Below are 15,194 nucleotides of genomic sequence, written 5' to 3' on the forward strand. Positions count from 1 at the left end.
TATATATTGCAAGATCAAACACATGACTGCGAGCCTGTGTTTCCACATGGTTATGTAGCAGTTAGCAGCAGTTGGGCGCAAAACAACAGGTCCTGAGGTGCGAACATGCACAGACGAGCCTTTTAATATATTTTATCTGGGGGGCATCTCTTTCTAAAAATATAATCATTACGGTACTGTACCTTGATGGTTTCTTCATATGCGTTATTTTGTAATCCCGTGGTACATGGTGCTATGATCCATGTTATCCTGTTATGTAAAATGATTACAAGAGATGCGATCGAGCAATTTAGGACATTTTGCATGGTGACAGGGGGCTTAATGTGGGTTGCCCAGGCTGAATGTCAAGAGGATTCGCCAGAACAGTGGTGAAGTAGCCATTTTTAAAATTTGGTTTAGGATTTTGAGGGACTGGACTGATTTTGAGGGACTGGACCAATGCTGCCTGGCTGTGTACAGGCTGGTGGGGTCATGTAATGCTGATTTTTAAATGCAACCAGGGTGGATAAAAATCAATGATTATTTTTTTATTTGAAAAAATCAGATTTTTTTTATTTAAATAGAATTTTTAAAATAAAATGCTTTTGGAGGAAAAATCTTTCTAAAGATAGTTTTCTATTTAAGTCACATTATAGTCCAAAGCCTATTCATCAGGAAATAAGGATTTGTTTTACGCTTTTCATGTGAGCTCAAACTCAGTCTAAGTTGGTTTTTTTTTAATTGTTTAACATCAGTTAACAAACATGGATACATATGCTATAATGTTATTGTTTTAGTTCAATAAATTGTTTAAATTGTTATTAAGGAAATGATTTTTTTCTCCTTCCAATGAAGTACAGCAGAAAAGTTGTCCAAATATAAACAGTTAACTTATTAAACCTCACAATAATTTCATAACTATTGGTCTGTGTATTTTTAATAGTATAACCAAATCAGTAATTTTTGATATAACTGTTAAAACTACACCGGAAATTTATTATTCCAAAAATGAAACCAACCATCTGGTTGTAAATATTAAGGTTATACCAGCAAGAATGAGTCTTTCTGTGAAAAAAAAAAAATTAAAAAAATTAAATCAAGTCTTACTGACTAGTGATTTAAATCATGATTTATATCGATTTGATTTAAATCAAATCCACCCTGAATACAACCATACATGACAAAGATACCTAAAGTCTCTAGTGCGCTCTCTGTCAAGGAAATCTCACATTTGGAAGAGGCAGACTTTAAGGAGGAGTGGAAACCTTTGCTTGGATATTTAAAGAACTATTGCAAATGGAGGTAGTTTTAGAAAGGTACGGGTGTGTTCTTGATGGCAGAAAGTGAGGAGGAACTAAAGAACCTTTTAATGAGGGTGGAAGAGGAGAGCACAAAATATGGTCCGAAGCTCAACATCAAAAAAACGAAGATAATGGCCACTGGGCCCATCACCTCCTGGCAAATAGAAGGGGAAGAAATGGAGGCAGTGAGAGATTTTACTTTCTTGGGCTCCATGATCACTGCAGATGGTGACAGCAGTCACAAAATAAATAGACGCCTGCTTCTTGGGAGAAAAGCAATGACAAACCTAGACAGCATCTTAAAAAGCAGAGACATCACCTTGCCAACAAAGGTCCGTATAGTTAAAGCTATGGTTTTCCCAGTAGTGATGTATGGAAGTGAGAGCTGGACCATAAAGAAGGCTGATCGCCGAAGAATTGATGCTTTTGAATTATGGTGCTGAAGGAGACTCTTGAGAGTCCCATGGACTGCAAGAAGATCAAACCTATCCATTCTTAAGGAAATCAGCCCTGAGTGCTCACTGGAAGGACAGATCCTGAAGCTGAGGCTCCAAGACTTTGGCCACCTCATGAGAAGAGAAGACTCCCTGGAAAAGACCCAGATGTTGGGAAAGATGGAGGGCACAAGGAGAAGGGGACGACAGAGGACGAGATGGTTGGACAGTGTTCTCGAAGCTACCAGCATGAGTTTGACCAAACTGCGGGAGGCAGTGGAAGATAGGAGTGCCTGGCGTGCTCTGGTCCATGGGGTCACGAAGAGTCGGACACAACTAAACAACAACAACAACAACAAAGGGTGTGTTCACTGGGCTCTAAGGTGGTAATGTTAAGTTGTTGGATATTCCTGTTGCCTTTCCCCCAGCTACTCACATCAGCAGGACTTCATTGGTACGAGATTTGTTTCTGTTTATGTTCACACCAGGGCACATTGACAGGGTGGGGATGTCTTTATGCCACACCTGATCAACATGTGCTTGTGGTGTTGTCATCAATGCATGCTCACTGATGTTGAGGCGAATTGAGGCACAAGAGGGCAAGCGAATGTCCAGGTTTCTAATGGGAGGTAGGGATAGCATGTTGTTTGTGTTGGTATAGTATGTATATTTATGGAGAGAGAGAGGGAGGGAGAGAGAGAATGAATGAATGAATGGACAATTTGCTATTACTTACTGGCTGCTGACTTGGCTGTCTCACTTTGTCTAGCAGTTTTGGCCTTGTCATAAAGGCCCTCAGGAAGGGTAGAGATGACTTCTTTCACTTTATCCTTTGTCCTTTTCACTTTATTTTTTTTTAAAAAGCTGTTTATTTGAAAACCTATTTTTCAAGTATATTGATATACACTAGCGGCCAAAATTGTCCTTTACCTTATCTTTTTTTTTTTTAAGCTATTTATTTGAAAACCAATTTCTCAAGTATATCGATATACACTAGTGGCCAAAAATGTGGAAACTAAAGAAACTAATTGAGGTAACTAAAGAAACTTGTTAGTCAGAAGCAACCCAGCAATAAAACCCAATTAATAGAGGCAATAATTCAATCTTGGTTTCACATTATTACAGCTGCAGAACAAAAAAAATTGGTTCACTCCATGAGAAGGCATTGTAAGGCCATAATTAAAGCTAAAGGTTATCCAGCTAAGTATTAACTGACATGCTGAGAATTTTTGTATATCTCATTTTTCCCCCTATGTGTTTCACGTTTCTTCTTTGTGACTGCTGTTGTAATAAAGTATGGTAAAAAGAAGCAGACGGCACAACTCGTGACTGCTGTGGTCAAGTGTTCCGATGATGAGCGGCAAAACACCTGGATTATTGATTCTGTATCTTGTATATAGTAACTTGTGAGCCTGCTGTAAATAATAAACATCTAAGTAACCAAGTTGTTCTTGTTCATCCAGTCAGCTTGCAACCAGATACTTCCAGAAAGTCTGCGTATGCTCTGCAATATTCAAAAAGGAAACACACTTTTTCCAAAAGGTTTCCACAGTTTTGGCCACTAGTGTAATACTGCAGATAGTACTGTAAGAGCTGCACTGTAGCTGCTACAGCAAAGTTGCCCAGCTATAGACCCCATTCACCCTTAGGCCCATCCAGCAAGAAAAGACCATGGTTCGGCATAAGCTAAACAAGCTATAGCTTAGGGCCCCACTCTCTTGGCAAAAATGTAAAGGACAAAAAAACTGGATGTACATTTCCAAAATATAAGATATAAAAAAAATGAAATAAACCCTACATACAGCAACAGTGTCTTGTGTTGTGTATGGACCTATTAGGTCCATAAATTAAAAGGTAAAGGGACCCCTAACCATTAGGTCCAGTCGTGGCTGACTCATCTCGCAGGGTTGCGACGCTCATCTCGCTTTATTAGCCAAGGGAGCCGGTGTACAGCTTCTGGGTCATTTGGCCAACATGACTAAGCCGCTTCTGGCGAGCCAGAGCAGCGCACAGAAACGCTGTTTACCTTCCCACCGGAGCGGTACCTATTTATCTACTTGCACTTTAATGTGCTTTCGAACTGCTAGGAGGGCAGGAGCAGGGACCGAACAACGGGAGCTCACCCCTCAAGGGGATTCGAACCGCCGACCTTCTGATTGGCAAGTCCTAGGCTCTGTGGTTTAACCCACAGGTCCATAAATTACCATATAGCATATATTCAACACAAAAAAACCAGCGACAATTTGTTGTGGACAAAGGGCAGCTGGACATATAAAGGGCCCCATTACCTTCAGTAGCTGAGGGCTTCATCAGACCTAAATCTGGCCCTGGTTCTGCATAGTCTGTGAGAGAACAGTAGGGCAGCATCCGAGATAAAGGCAGCATTTCTTGTCAGGGAACTCCTGGAATTGATACTGAGCCATAGGGAAGCACAGTTGCTACTGAGTACATGATCATAGCAGTTATATTATACGTTGGCCTTTTAATAGCAGTTACTCATTTGTCTTGTGACTGCACTGAATTTCAGCTTGGAAAGGTTGCTGGGGTTTCTCTGAACAGGTGGAAGAGTTGAAACAATTTTTCAGTGATGCTTTCTTGCCACGGGCTCACCAAAACTGCAGCTCTGCACAGAGGCCAAAAATCCTGGTCCTACATTCTGGCTATAATTGAAAACAACAACAAGTGGGCCTGGGTAGTAGGCATGCATGACAAAACCATAACACATTTCTTTTCAAAAGTGTGTGTGTGTGTGTGTGTGTGTGTGTGTGTGTGTGTGTGTGTGCAATCTGTCACTATTTTGTGGGAGGGATTCAAGTGTATAATGGAAATCTGGGTTTAAGCAAATAAAGTGGATTATGAAGCACTCAGTTACTTTGGCACAACAAAGTCTCCTTATCTCTCCACCATATCCCCATACTTTTTGTGGTTAGTAAAGTGCTGGAATGGGACGCGGGTGGTGCTGTGGTCTAAACCACTGAGCCTAGGACTTGCCGATCAGAAGGTCGGTGGTTCAAATCCCCGTGAGGGGTGAGCTCCCGTTGCTCGGTCCCTGCTCCTGCCAACCTAGCAGTTCGAAAGCATGTCAAAGTGCAAGTAGATAAATAGGTACTGCTCCGGCAGGAAGGTAAACGGCATTTCCGTGCACTGCTCTGGTTCACCAGAAGCGGCTTAGTCATGTTGGCCACATGACCTGGAAGCTGTACGCTGGCTCCCTCAGCCAATAAAGCAAGATTAGCACCGCAACCCCAGAGTCGGCCACGACTGGACCTAACGTTCAGGGGTCCCTTTACCTTTACCTTTAAAATGCTGGAAGAATGCATGAAAAAGTGTGGGATGAATGCAGAAAGATGGATAAATACTACACAAGGAAATCAAGGTGGATTCAGAATGAATGGTCATCATTGTATAACCTCCCCACAAACAAATCAGAACAAATGCTCGGTAAAGATTATATATAATCTAACCTGCATGTAAACTTTGTGGAAGCAATTCAGGATGAATAATGAATAACAGGTTTTCTGGAGATGCCCTTAGTAACTCTGGTCTGTATTGATGACAGCGCTGTTGCTGTTAAGAAGTATTAAAAAAACACATACCATCACAGCAAATATTCCAGAAGTGTTGTAATTCATTTAATCTATGTTTTGCCTTTCTGTATAAAATATATTCCAGGGGGCTTCCAAGAAACACAATTGAAACTAGTAAACAATACTAAGCAACAATGGAAAACAACAAGAGGAATTTCACAAAATGTGGGTGATAGCCAATGTTTGTCATGCTCACAGTCGACCCATTTAATCGACAAGCTTATGTTGATTTCAGGGGTCTGCTCTGAGTGTGACTTTGTTGGAGATCACCTACTATCATCTTAGGCAAAGAGACAGCAAGCTGGGGCAAAACTGTTTATGCTTCCTGTCTGGAGGCCAGCAATGATAGGGTCAAGATTATGGTCCTGTGGATCTCAGGAGCAGCGCAGCAAGACTTGGCTGTAGCAGAGAGGGCGCCATTTGCGTTCAGGGCTTGCCAATCAGAAAGTTGGTGGTTCGAATCCCCGTGACAGGGTGAGCTCCTGTTGCTCTGCCCCAGCTCCTGGCAACCTAGCAGTTTGAAAGCATGCCAGTGCAAGTAGATAAATAGGTACCACTGCGGCGGGGAGGTAAACGGCGTTTCCATGCGCTCTGGCACTTGTCACGGTCCTCCATGCACCAGTAGCAGTTTAGTCATGCTGGCCACATGACCCAGAAAGCCGTCTGTGGACAAACGCCGGCTCCTTCGGCCTGAAAACGAGTTGAGCGCTGCAACCCCTTTGACTGGACTTAACCGTCCAGGGGTCCTTTACCTTTTACCTTTTCAGGTAGCAAAATATTGTGGACTGTCACTGGAGGATTTCTTAGCTGCCATAGTTGGCAAAACCTTGAGTGGTGGGAGTGCATTTCGGTGGTGCAAACATGCTGAATTTTATTGTGCTCGAGCCGCCTTTTTCTTTCTTTAAAGAATCGTAATTAATACTTAGCCCGTAATTAATAGGCAAGTATTTTTTCCCCCAACAGCCTTCCCTTGCTTGAACCAGAAGAAGCAGGTTAATAACAACAGAGTGTGCTCGTTTCTTGCCCTTCCTCCTCCTCCTCCACCGCCTCCGCCATTATTTCCTCCACCACACTTCAGGCAGGGATGGAATTCTGTAAGTATGGCTTCAAGTTTTTATTTCCTGTAAGCAATTCCAAGAAACTGCCCTGCCACAGAAAGTGACATAACTCTTGGTGACCAGAGATGTAATGTATCAGAGGCGCAAAATGCAATCTGTTCAATGGTCTGGGGTTGCTTGTGGGCACATCTGGAATTCTGAGAAAACATGGATAACATTCCCACTGGCTGCCTTCACACACACACACCCCGCCCCAGACAACTAGAACATGGGTAGGCAAACTAAGGCCCAGGGACCGGATCTGGCCCACTCGCCTTCTAAATCCGGTCTGCGGACGGTCTATGAATCAGCGTGTTTTCACATGAGTAGAATGTGTCCTTTTATGTAAAATGCACTTCTGGGTTATTTGTGGGGCCTGCCTGGTGTTTTTACATGAGTAGAATTTGCGCTTTTATTTAAAATGCATCTCTGGGTTATTTGTGGGGTATAGGAATTTCTTCATTATTTTTTTCCAAAATATAGTCCGGCCCCCCCACAAGGTCTGAGGGACAGTGGATTGGCCCCCTGCTGAAAAAGTTTGCTGACCCCTGAACTAAAAAGACAGAGTGTGTTCACACATGCACAGAAAACACAGAGAGAAAGAGACTTTGCTTTTCCATGGAGTGGGCAAAATGGATCCTCTTTAACTGATATGATTTTACACAGGGTGCTCAAAAAATTATGATGTAGATTTCACAACAAACTCTATAGATCCAGTGCTTGCCAGCACCTCAAAAAACATGGATCCAGGGAACTGATACTCATGGATGTTGATGATTTTTACATACCCAAATGTTGTTGATTTTTACAACAGAACCAACTAAAAACCCACCAAACACATCTGTAGGCAACGACATGACCTTGGATGGTATTTTGAGGCGATGCAGTTCTCTAGGCAAGCTGTGTTTACAAAAATGCATATATTAGTGAAAATTATGCATAAAAATGAATATTTTAGTGAAAATAATGAAAGTGCATTATATGAGGATAACTTGCTTGCAAAAAAATGTGTATACTAGTCAAAGCTGCATACAGACATGTGTTTATTGGAGAAATTCAAACTAAAATACGGATGAATGTTTATGAGGATTTTCAAAAAGAAAATTCGCAAATCGCTACAGAAATGTGGAGAGCCAATTTTAAGAATGGAAAACTGAGAGAACTGAAAAAACCAAAGCTGATAGATCCTTCCACCCATAGCCAGGCTTCTTGTTTCACACTAATGCTGTACTTACACCCACTGGTGCTGATGCCCTATCATCACCCAGTGAGTGTCATTATCAATCAATCAATCAATCTCAATCAATCAATCAATTTATTTATTTATTGTACCCTACCCATCTGACGGGGTTGCGCCAACCACTCTGGGCGTCTTCCAACATAATATAAAAGAACACAACATAACATCAAATACAGTGGTACCTCGGGTTAAGTACAGTGGTACCTCAGGTTACATACGCTTCAGGTTACATACGCTTCAGGTTACAGACTCCGCTAACCCAGAAATAGTGCTTCAGGATGAGAACAGAAATTGGGCTCCGGCGGTGCGGCAGCAGCAGGAGGCCCCATTAGCTAAAGTGGTGCTTCAGGTTAAGAACAGTTTCAGGTTAAGTACGGACCTCCGGAACGAATTAAGTACTTAACCTGAGGTACCACTGTACTTAATTTGTTCTGGAGGTCCATTCTTAACCTGAAGCACCACTTTAGGTAATGAGGCCTCCTGCTGCTGCCGCGCCGCCGGAGAACGATTTCTGTTCTCATCCTGAAGCAAAGTTCTTAACCAGAGGTAATATTTCTGGGTTAGCGGAGTCTGTAACCTGAAGCGCATGTAACCTGAAGCGTTTGTAACCCGAGGTACCACTGTATTAAAAACTTCCCCAAACAGGGCTGCCTTCGTATGTCATAGAATAATTTATCTCTTTGACATCTATAGATAAGATTGTGCTGCAAATGTAGAAGGTACAGGTTTGAGGGTCGGAGGTGGGTCAAAAAATATGCTTCATGTCATGTATACATGTGTACATGTAGCCGCCATATATTATAAAAGCTTCTTGTGATTTCTTGTGAGGCTTCCTACCCTCGTAACCCTACCTTCCCTCAACAACTTTCAGTACACGGTCCATAAAAGTTTGACCTAACATACCTAACACGTCACACAATATAGCATTTGTGTTGGTCATTAGGCTTCTAATATATACCGGGGGTGGGGGGATGACATAGACTCAAATTCTGTTGGCACATGGATCTCCAATTATTGGAATACCAAGGTGACCCTGTTTCTTGACAAAATGTTCTGTGAGACAGTCCAGCTCCTGATATATTTTGCATGGTTACCTATTGGAATTTTCCCCATTCCCTTATATGATATTAGTTTTAATACCTCAAGAGCCGCAACCCTGTTGTGTAATTTCCTGGCAGTCACTTGTCATTTTACTGCAGGTGAAGGCAGATGACAAAGAATTGTACAAAATCAATCTCTCTCCTTTTTATACCACTCAATCAGTCACTCTCGCTGTAACTGCTAGGTCGAAATTTAGAGCATACGTATTGGGAAGAAGTCCAGTAAATGAAGTAATGCCGTTCTTCGTAAAATCTGTATAAAGAAGCTGAGAATTTCAAGTCAGACAGCATCATTGAACTTTGTGCCAAGGGTACATAATGTGAAATAAAGCAAATTAAGATGCAACTCAAAAGCTGGCTGCCGAGGGGTTGTTGAATGTGGCTGTGGAGTACGTGCCATTGCTGGAGTGAAGAGGGAGGTGGAAGTCTGGGTTTGGCCACCGAGACTATTTAACACTGGTCCTGAAAGACCTACATTGGCTTCCAGTACGTTTCTGAGCACAACTCAAAGTGTTGGCGCTGACCTTTAAAGCCCTTAATGGCCTCAGCCCAGTATACCTGAAGGAGTGTCTCCACCCCCATCATTCAGCCAGGACACTGAGGTCCAGCTCTGAGGGCCTTCTGGCAGTTCCCTCATTGCGAGAAGTGAGGTTACAGGGAACCAGGCAGAGGGCCTTCTCGGTAGTGGCGCCCGCCCTGTGAAACGCCCTCCCATCAGATGTCAAGGAAATAAACAAATATCTGACTTTTAGAAGACATCTGAAGGCAACCCTGTTTAGTTAATGTTTTATCATGTTTTTAATATTCTGTTGGGAGCCGCCCAGAGTGGCTCAGGAAACCTAGCCAGATGGGTGGTGGTATAAATAAATAAATTATTGTGTATGTGTCTGTGTGTATATATATAATTTTTCATTAACAACTCCAATATGGGCCACATTATTATCATGCCAAATCATAATACAATTTATACAGATAATTATACATTCCAAATTCAACAAATTCAGTGACTTCCTGTGTTCTGATCATCCGGAGATAATTATTCCTAAATCCTGCATATAATCTCATATATAATCCAAATACAGCAATTCTGATCTTCATCCTTTCTTCTATTTTTGCAGCCACTGATGTAATGACTTCACTCGTATTCAAAAAACCCATCTCCATTAACTTGCAAGAGGGATTTAAAGCCTGTAGTTTTCTGCGTAAAATATTTATTTATTTATTTATTTATTTATTTATTATTGTTATTATTATTATTATTATTAGTAAGTGGGGTCGCACTTAGGCCGTCAGAGACCTCCAGTGCACCCGCAAAAAAACTCCATAGGTGTTCCACCAATGGAGGGGAGAGAGGTAGCCTTGAATCCACAGAACCTAAAGTCCCAATTTTACCCTGATGTTCCTGAAACTACACCAGCTCTGGAAGGGAGGAGAGAAAAAGGCCGGTCTCCCACGTGAGCAGCCATAGCTTGGGATACCATAGAATTTCCATCCAACTGCTCTGCCATTTACCCCACCCAAAAACATTTGAACTCTTACCAACTGAGAGAATGATAATACTGTGGTTTTCTCCCACCTTTCGGTACATGTTTTGAGAGGGTCCTAAGCTGCTGTTGGAAATGAGAGATGGAGTAAAGGATGTAATTTTGTGTAGCCATCAAGAGGGAATCCTAAAGGCATGGAGTGTAGGATTTTCTGCTGTGTACATTTCAGCTGCAGTACAAAAAATAATTATATAGCACAGCTGGATTTGTATGCAGTCTTCTCGATGAGCAAACACTAGCGGTTCAGCAAACAATAACTTGTGAGGGGGAATAAAATCTAGGTCTTGTGTCCTTTCTTGTTATATATATATATAATTATACGTCCTATAATTGCTATTTGATAGATGGAATAATTTGATTTAGTTTCTGTGTTTATCCACCATCTAATACAACTTCTTCCCCACTGGCTTTGCCAAGGAGCAGAATTTGGCTTCTTTTAGTCATGCAGTCTGTGTTGCACTCTCATGCAGTATGAATTATTAGGAGAAGTTATTTCTGGGAGCATCTGCTACTTGCAAATTGAGCTAGGAACAAAATAGCCTTCTGTATTACTTGGGCTGAGGAGGGTGGGCCATATAGTACTGGAAAGACTAGTACAGTGGTACCTCGGGTTACAGACGCTTCAGGCTACAGACTCCACTAACCCAGAAATAGTTCCTCGGGTTAAGAACTTTACCTCAGGATGAGAACAGAAATTGTGCTCCGGCGGTGCAGCGGCAGCAGGAGGCCCCATTAGCTAAAGTGGTGCTTCAGGTTAAGAACAGTTTCAGGTTAAGAACGGACCTCTGGAACAAATTAAGTATTTAACCCGAGGTACCACTGTACTGGAGTACTAGTACTCCTTTTGCAACAGTACTGTATGGAAGATGGAGAAGTGCAGATGAAGAAAATCTAGTTCAGCCTTGCAAGAGAGTGTTTAAAAAATGTGTCCTTGATCAAAGGTTTACTCTTCTGCTGTGGCATTTAGTGATCTCTCTCCCTTTTTAAAACTTCTTAGATGTTGTCTCTGAACCTGAAAAACCTATGTCAAGAGCTTCAGATAATACAGTCTCCATGTGTAGAATCTCTGTGCCCTCCAGGACCTCCTGGGCCACAGGTTAGTACCTCCTTTCAGATTCTTTAGACAGGTTCCTCAGTCTCTGCTCTTTCCATACAGTTGAGAAGGCCTTCATTCTTCAATACTGTGGCAGGTTAGAACATAACGGCAGCTAGGATTCCTCACCCCCTGTGCAGTATGGTACCTCATTTAAATATGCATTACAAGTGACTTCTGGATTAGTAATGATAAATAAACCAAGGCTCATTAATGGCAAGGTGCATTATGTTGCTTCCACTTGAATCCTTTCAGTGTGACGTAAAAGAATGATGAGAAAATTCTCACTCTCCCAGTCTTTTCGCAGGAGACCGTTTTTTTTCCGGAATAGCTCACAGAATAGCTTTATTTCATTCAAAGCCAAGATTGGGATATTAAATATCATCCAGTAGTCAATAATATAGAGAAGACAAAAGAATATAGAGAATATAGAGAAATTTCAGAGTTAAAATTTCAGAGCATAAAACTACAATTCCTAGGACTGTATCAGGTCAGATGGATGGAATCGCATTTTTGATTACTCTCACACCTTCTTTCCTAATATGGAACGACTTTTCTTCCAAACTCCATGATTGCTTTTCCATTATATCCTTCCACCCCTCATCCACCTGACCCATCGCTGCGTCTCATTATCTCCTGCCTAAATGGAATTGTAGTGCGTGCAGCCGAAAATTAAATCCAGCTAGAGAGTAGAGACTGACAGATGTGAACCCTCATGAACTGAACCCTCATGAACTGAGCAAGAAATACATTTTTTGGACACTACTATAAAAATACAGGATGGGCGCATAGACACCACCTTATACCGCAAACCAACTGACCGACAAACATATCTACATGCCTCTAGCTACCATCCTAAACATACCAAACAGTCCATTGTATATAGCCAGGCACTACGTTACAGCCGCATCTGTTCCAATTCTACAGACAGAGACTCTCACCTAAGAGATCTACAGCAAACCTTCTCAGAACTAAAATACCCAGCAGATGAAGTTAGACAACAGATCAACAGAGCCAGACTGATACCCAGAGAGAACTTGCTGCAAGACAGACCCAAAAAAGAAAATAACAGAACACCTCTAGTCATCACATACAGCTCCCAAGTTAAAACAGTACAACGCATCATCAGAGATCTACAACCTCTCCTGGACAATGACAGTTCTCTTTCTCAAGCTCTGGGAGGAAGACCTTTCATTGCCTACAGACAGCCACCCAATCTTAAACAACTCCTAACCCACAATAATACTACAACCAGACTTAACACAGACACTGGCACCAGAGCCTGCAATAAACCCAGATGCCAACTTTGCTGCCACATACACCCGGACAACACCATTACTGGCCCCAACAACATCACACATACCATCTCGGGACTATTTAATTGCTCATCGTCTAACATTGTGTATGCCATCAAATGCCAACAGTGTCCTTCAGCTCTCTATATTGGACAAACAGGCCAAACCTTACGCCAAAGAATAAACGGACATAAATCTGACATCAAGAATCACAGAACAGAGAAACCAGTAGGAGAACACTTCAATCTCCCAGGACATTCTATACAAGATCTCAAAGTAGCTGTTTTACTACAAAGGAATTTCAGAAATAGACTGGAAAGAGAAGCTGCTGAATTACAACTCATTACCAAACTTAAAACCATGAAAAGACCTGGGCTGAACAAAGACATTGGATTCTTATCTCACTATACATAACTTAACCATTTCTCACCTTCCCACCCCTTGCCTTTTCCTGTAAGACCTATTACAGTCGTTAAGAGTCGTCAAGAGGCTCTCTCAGCTATCTGCCTATCTCCCATTCCCACCACCCTTCTGAGTAACACCCCTCCCCACCTTCTCACTATATAGAAGGATCTGGCAACTTCTGTTTCAGTGTATCTGAAGAAGTGTGCATGCACACGAAAGCTCATACCAAGAACTAACTTAGTTGGTCTTTAAGGTGCTACTGGAAGGAAAAATTTTTTTTTTTTTTGAACTGAGCTTCGTGTGAGAACTTCGGTCCTGATCTGAGATGGACTGAAGAGGCTGAAACATGGTAGAGATCCTTGGCAACAAAAAAAGTAGGAAGCCTTCTGATTACTTTGTCATAACTGACAGGCGAAAGACGCTGAGGCGAGCAGAAGAACAAATGAGGAGTGTTATCAGCAACGTTGAACATCCCATTTCTTCTCTTTTTTATTTTTAGGGCCCGCAAGGCGTTCCTGGCGTGAAGGGACCAAAGGGGGAAAAAGTAAGTGCCAGGGTTGGTCTTTGAACTGTGATAATTGGTGAGCCTTTGGAGGTATATGCATTAGATGTAAGGTCATTTCGGAACTGTAGATTAATTACCAGGACTGGTATCAGGTTTGAGGCAAGATCCCACCAAGCGACACCCTGGTGGCATCCCCCAGCTAGTGTACCAGAGGCTGAGGTAGTGATGGGCAGTTTAGCATAAGAAAAGGAGATGAAGCAGCTGCTGCAGTCACCCCCAGAGGCATTCTGGGAAAATTAAGATGCTTTGCTTGAATCTTTTTGTTATGTACTGAGCTGAATCCTAGAACAATAGGATCCAGAAAACAGCAGTCTGATTGGTCCACAGGAGCCACCCAATCCAGCTCCTAGTGGAAGTGAATCAGCGACCTGATTGGCCTGCAGGAGCAGCCAATCAGGCTCCTGGATGAAGCGAATCAGCAATCTGGTTGGCCTGCAGGAACAGCCAATCAGGCTCCTGGATGAAGTGAATCCGTAACCTGATTGGCCTATAGGAGCAGCCCAGAATTAGCCAATCACGCGGGGCCCATTGTGTAAATAATATATATATAGCTAGACGTTTTGGGGAAAGATTCATTCATTGCTACTACAAGCTGAATAAAGAGCATGAAATTCACACTCGACTCTGAGTATATTTCACTTTTTTAAGCAGCATTTATATATAGTTGGGGGGGGGGAGTTAAAAATTCCTAAAGGGATGCTGGCATCAGCCCTGGTGTGCCCTCTAGGACCTGAGCACCCTGGAATTTGCCCCATGCTGCCATGCCTGCTGATTCCAGACCTGTAATGTCTGAGTTTACGATGACTAATAATGCTATGTTTTTAGTAGCTTCTCGTTTCAAAGCGGAATTTGCAATATCTCATTGTCTCGTTACCTGCTTTGTGAAGGCTTAGGCTATGAAAAGCAGGATGCGCCTATTTAGACAGGCCAATAAATGTACATGCCAGCAATCCCCACAAGCCCCACAAGAAACTATTGTGCTCCACCTCTAAAGTTTACCACGAAACAAAACTGCACATCTATCCCCATGGCAGTGTGTTGCAGTGGTTAGGGGTTCCCTGGGATACCAGCCTTCTAATCTTCACTTGGCCATGAAGCTCACTGGGTGAAGCTCACTGCCTCTCAGCCTAGTCTACCTCACAGGGCTGTTCTAGCTGTCAACTTTTCCCTTTTCTTGTGAGGAATCCTATTTGGAATAAGGGAATTTCCCTTTTAAAAAGGGAAACGTTGACAGCTATGCAGGGCTGTTGTGAGGATTAAATGAGGAGGGTGGAGAACCATGTATACCACCATAAAAGGGTGATTGAAATGCAGTGAAAACAAACAAATAAATGTGTTTGTGGTTTCTCTTGCCTTCCCCCAGTTGTCTTTAGCCTGGCACAAAAGATTACCGTATGCTACTTGTGACCTGTTTTCTACCTTCTCCCATATTTGTGGGTTGTTTGTGTCTCCTACTGATGCATTACTTTATCTTACAGGGTGAGATTGGCAGACCAGGAAGGAAGGTATGAGACAAATCTTATAACACCCTTTACAGCATTGTGCCCATTCACA

The 15,194-nt window shown here is 42.3% G+C and overlaps 1 protein-coding gene and 1 long non-coding RNA gene across 4 annotated transcripts in view; one reads left to right on the forward strand and one right to left on the reverse strand.

The window, feature by feature from the left end:
- Nucleotides 1-15,194, reverse strand: part of LOC308570341 — a 153,039-nt gene that overhangs the window by 8,776 nt on the left and 129,069 nt on the right. The gene's annotated exons all lie outside the window — the stretch shown is intronic.
- COLQ (collagen like tail subunit of asymmetric acetylcholinesterase) overlaps nucleotides 1-15,194 on the forward strand; it is a 44,190-nt gene that overhangs the window by 5,932 nt on the left and 23,064 nt on the right. For all 3 annotated transcript variants that reach the window (XM_081164674.1, XM_081164673.1, XM_081164675.1), the window contains exons 2-5: nucleotides 6,265-6,395; nucleotides 11,280-11,378; nucleotides 13,575-13,619; nucleotides 15,119-15,145. In XM_081164674.1, coding sequence (XP_081020800.1) covers nucleotides 6,265-6,395; nucleotides 11,280-11,378; nucleotides 13,575-13,619; nucleotides 15,119-15,145 — 302 coding nt within the window. The remainder of the gene's footprint in view (nucleotides 1-6,264; nucleotides 6,396-11,279; nucleotides 11,379-13,574; nucleotides 13,620-15,118; nucleotides 15,146-15,194) is intronic.

Source organism: Podarcis bocagei (assembly GCF_964188305.1).
Source record: "Podarcis bocagei genome assembly, chromosome: 12".
NCBI lineage: Eukaryota > Metazoa > Chordata > Lepidosauria > Squamata > Lacertidae > Podarcis > Podarcis bocagei.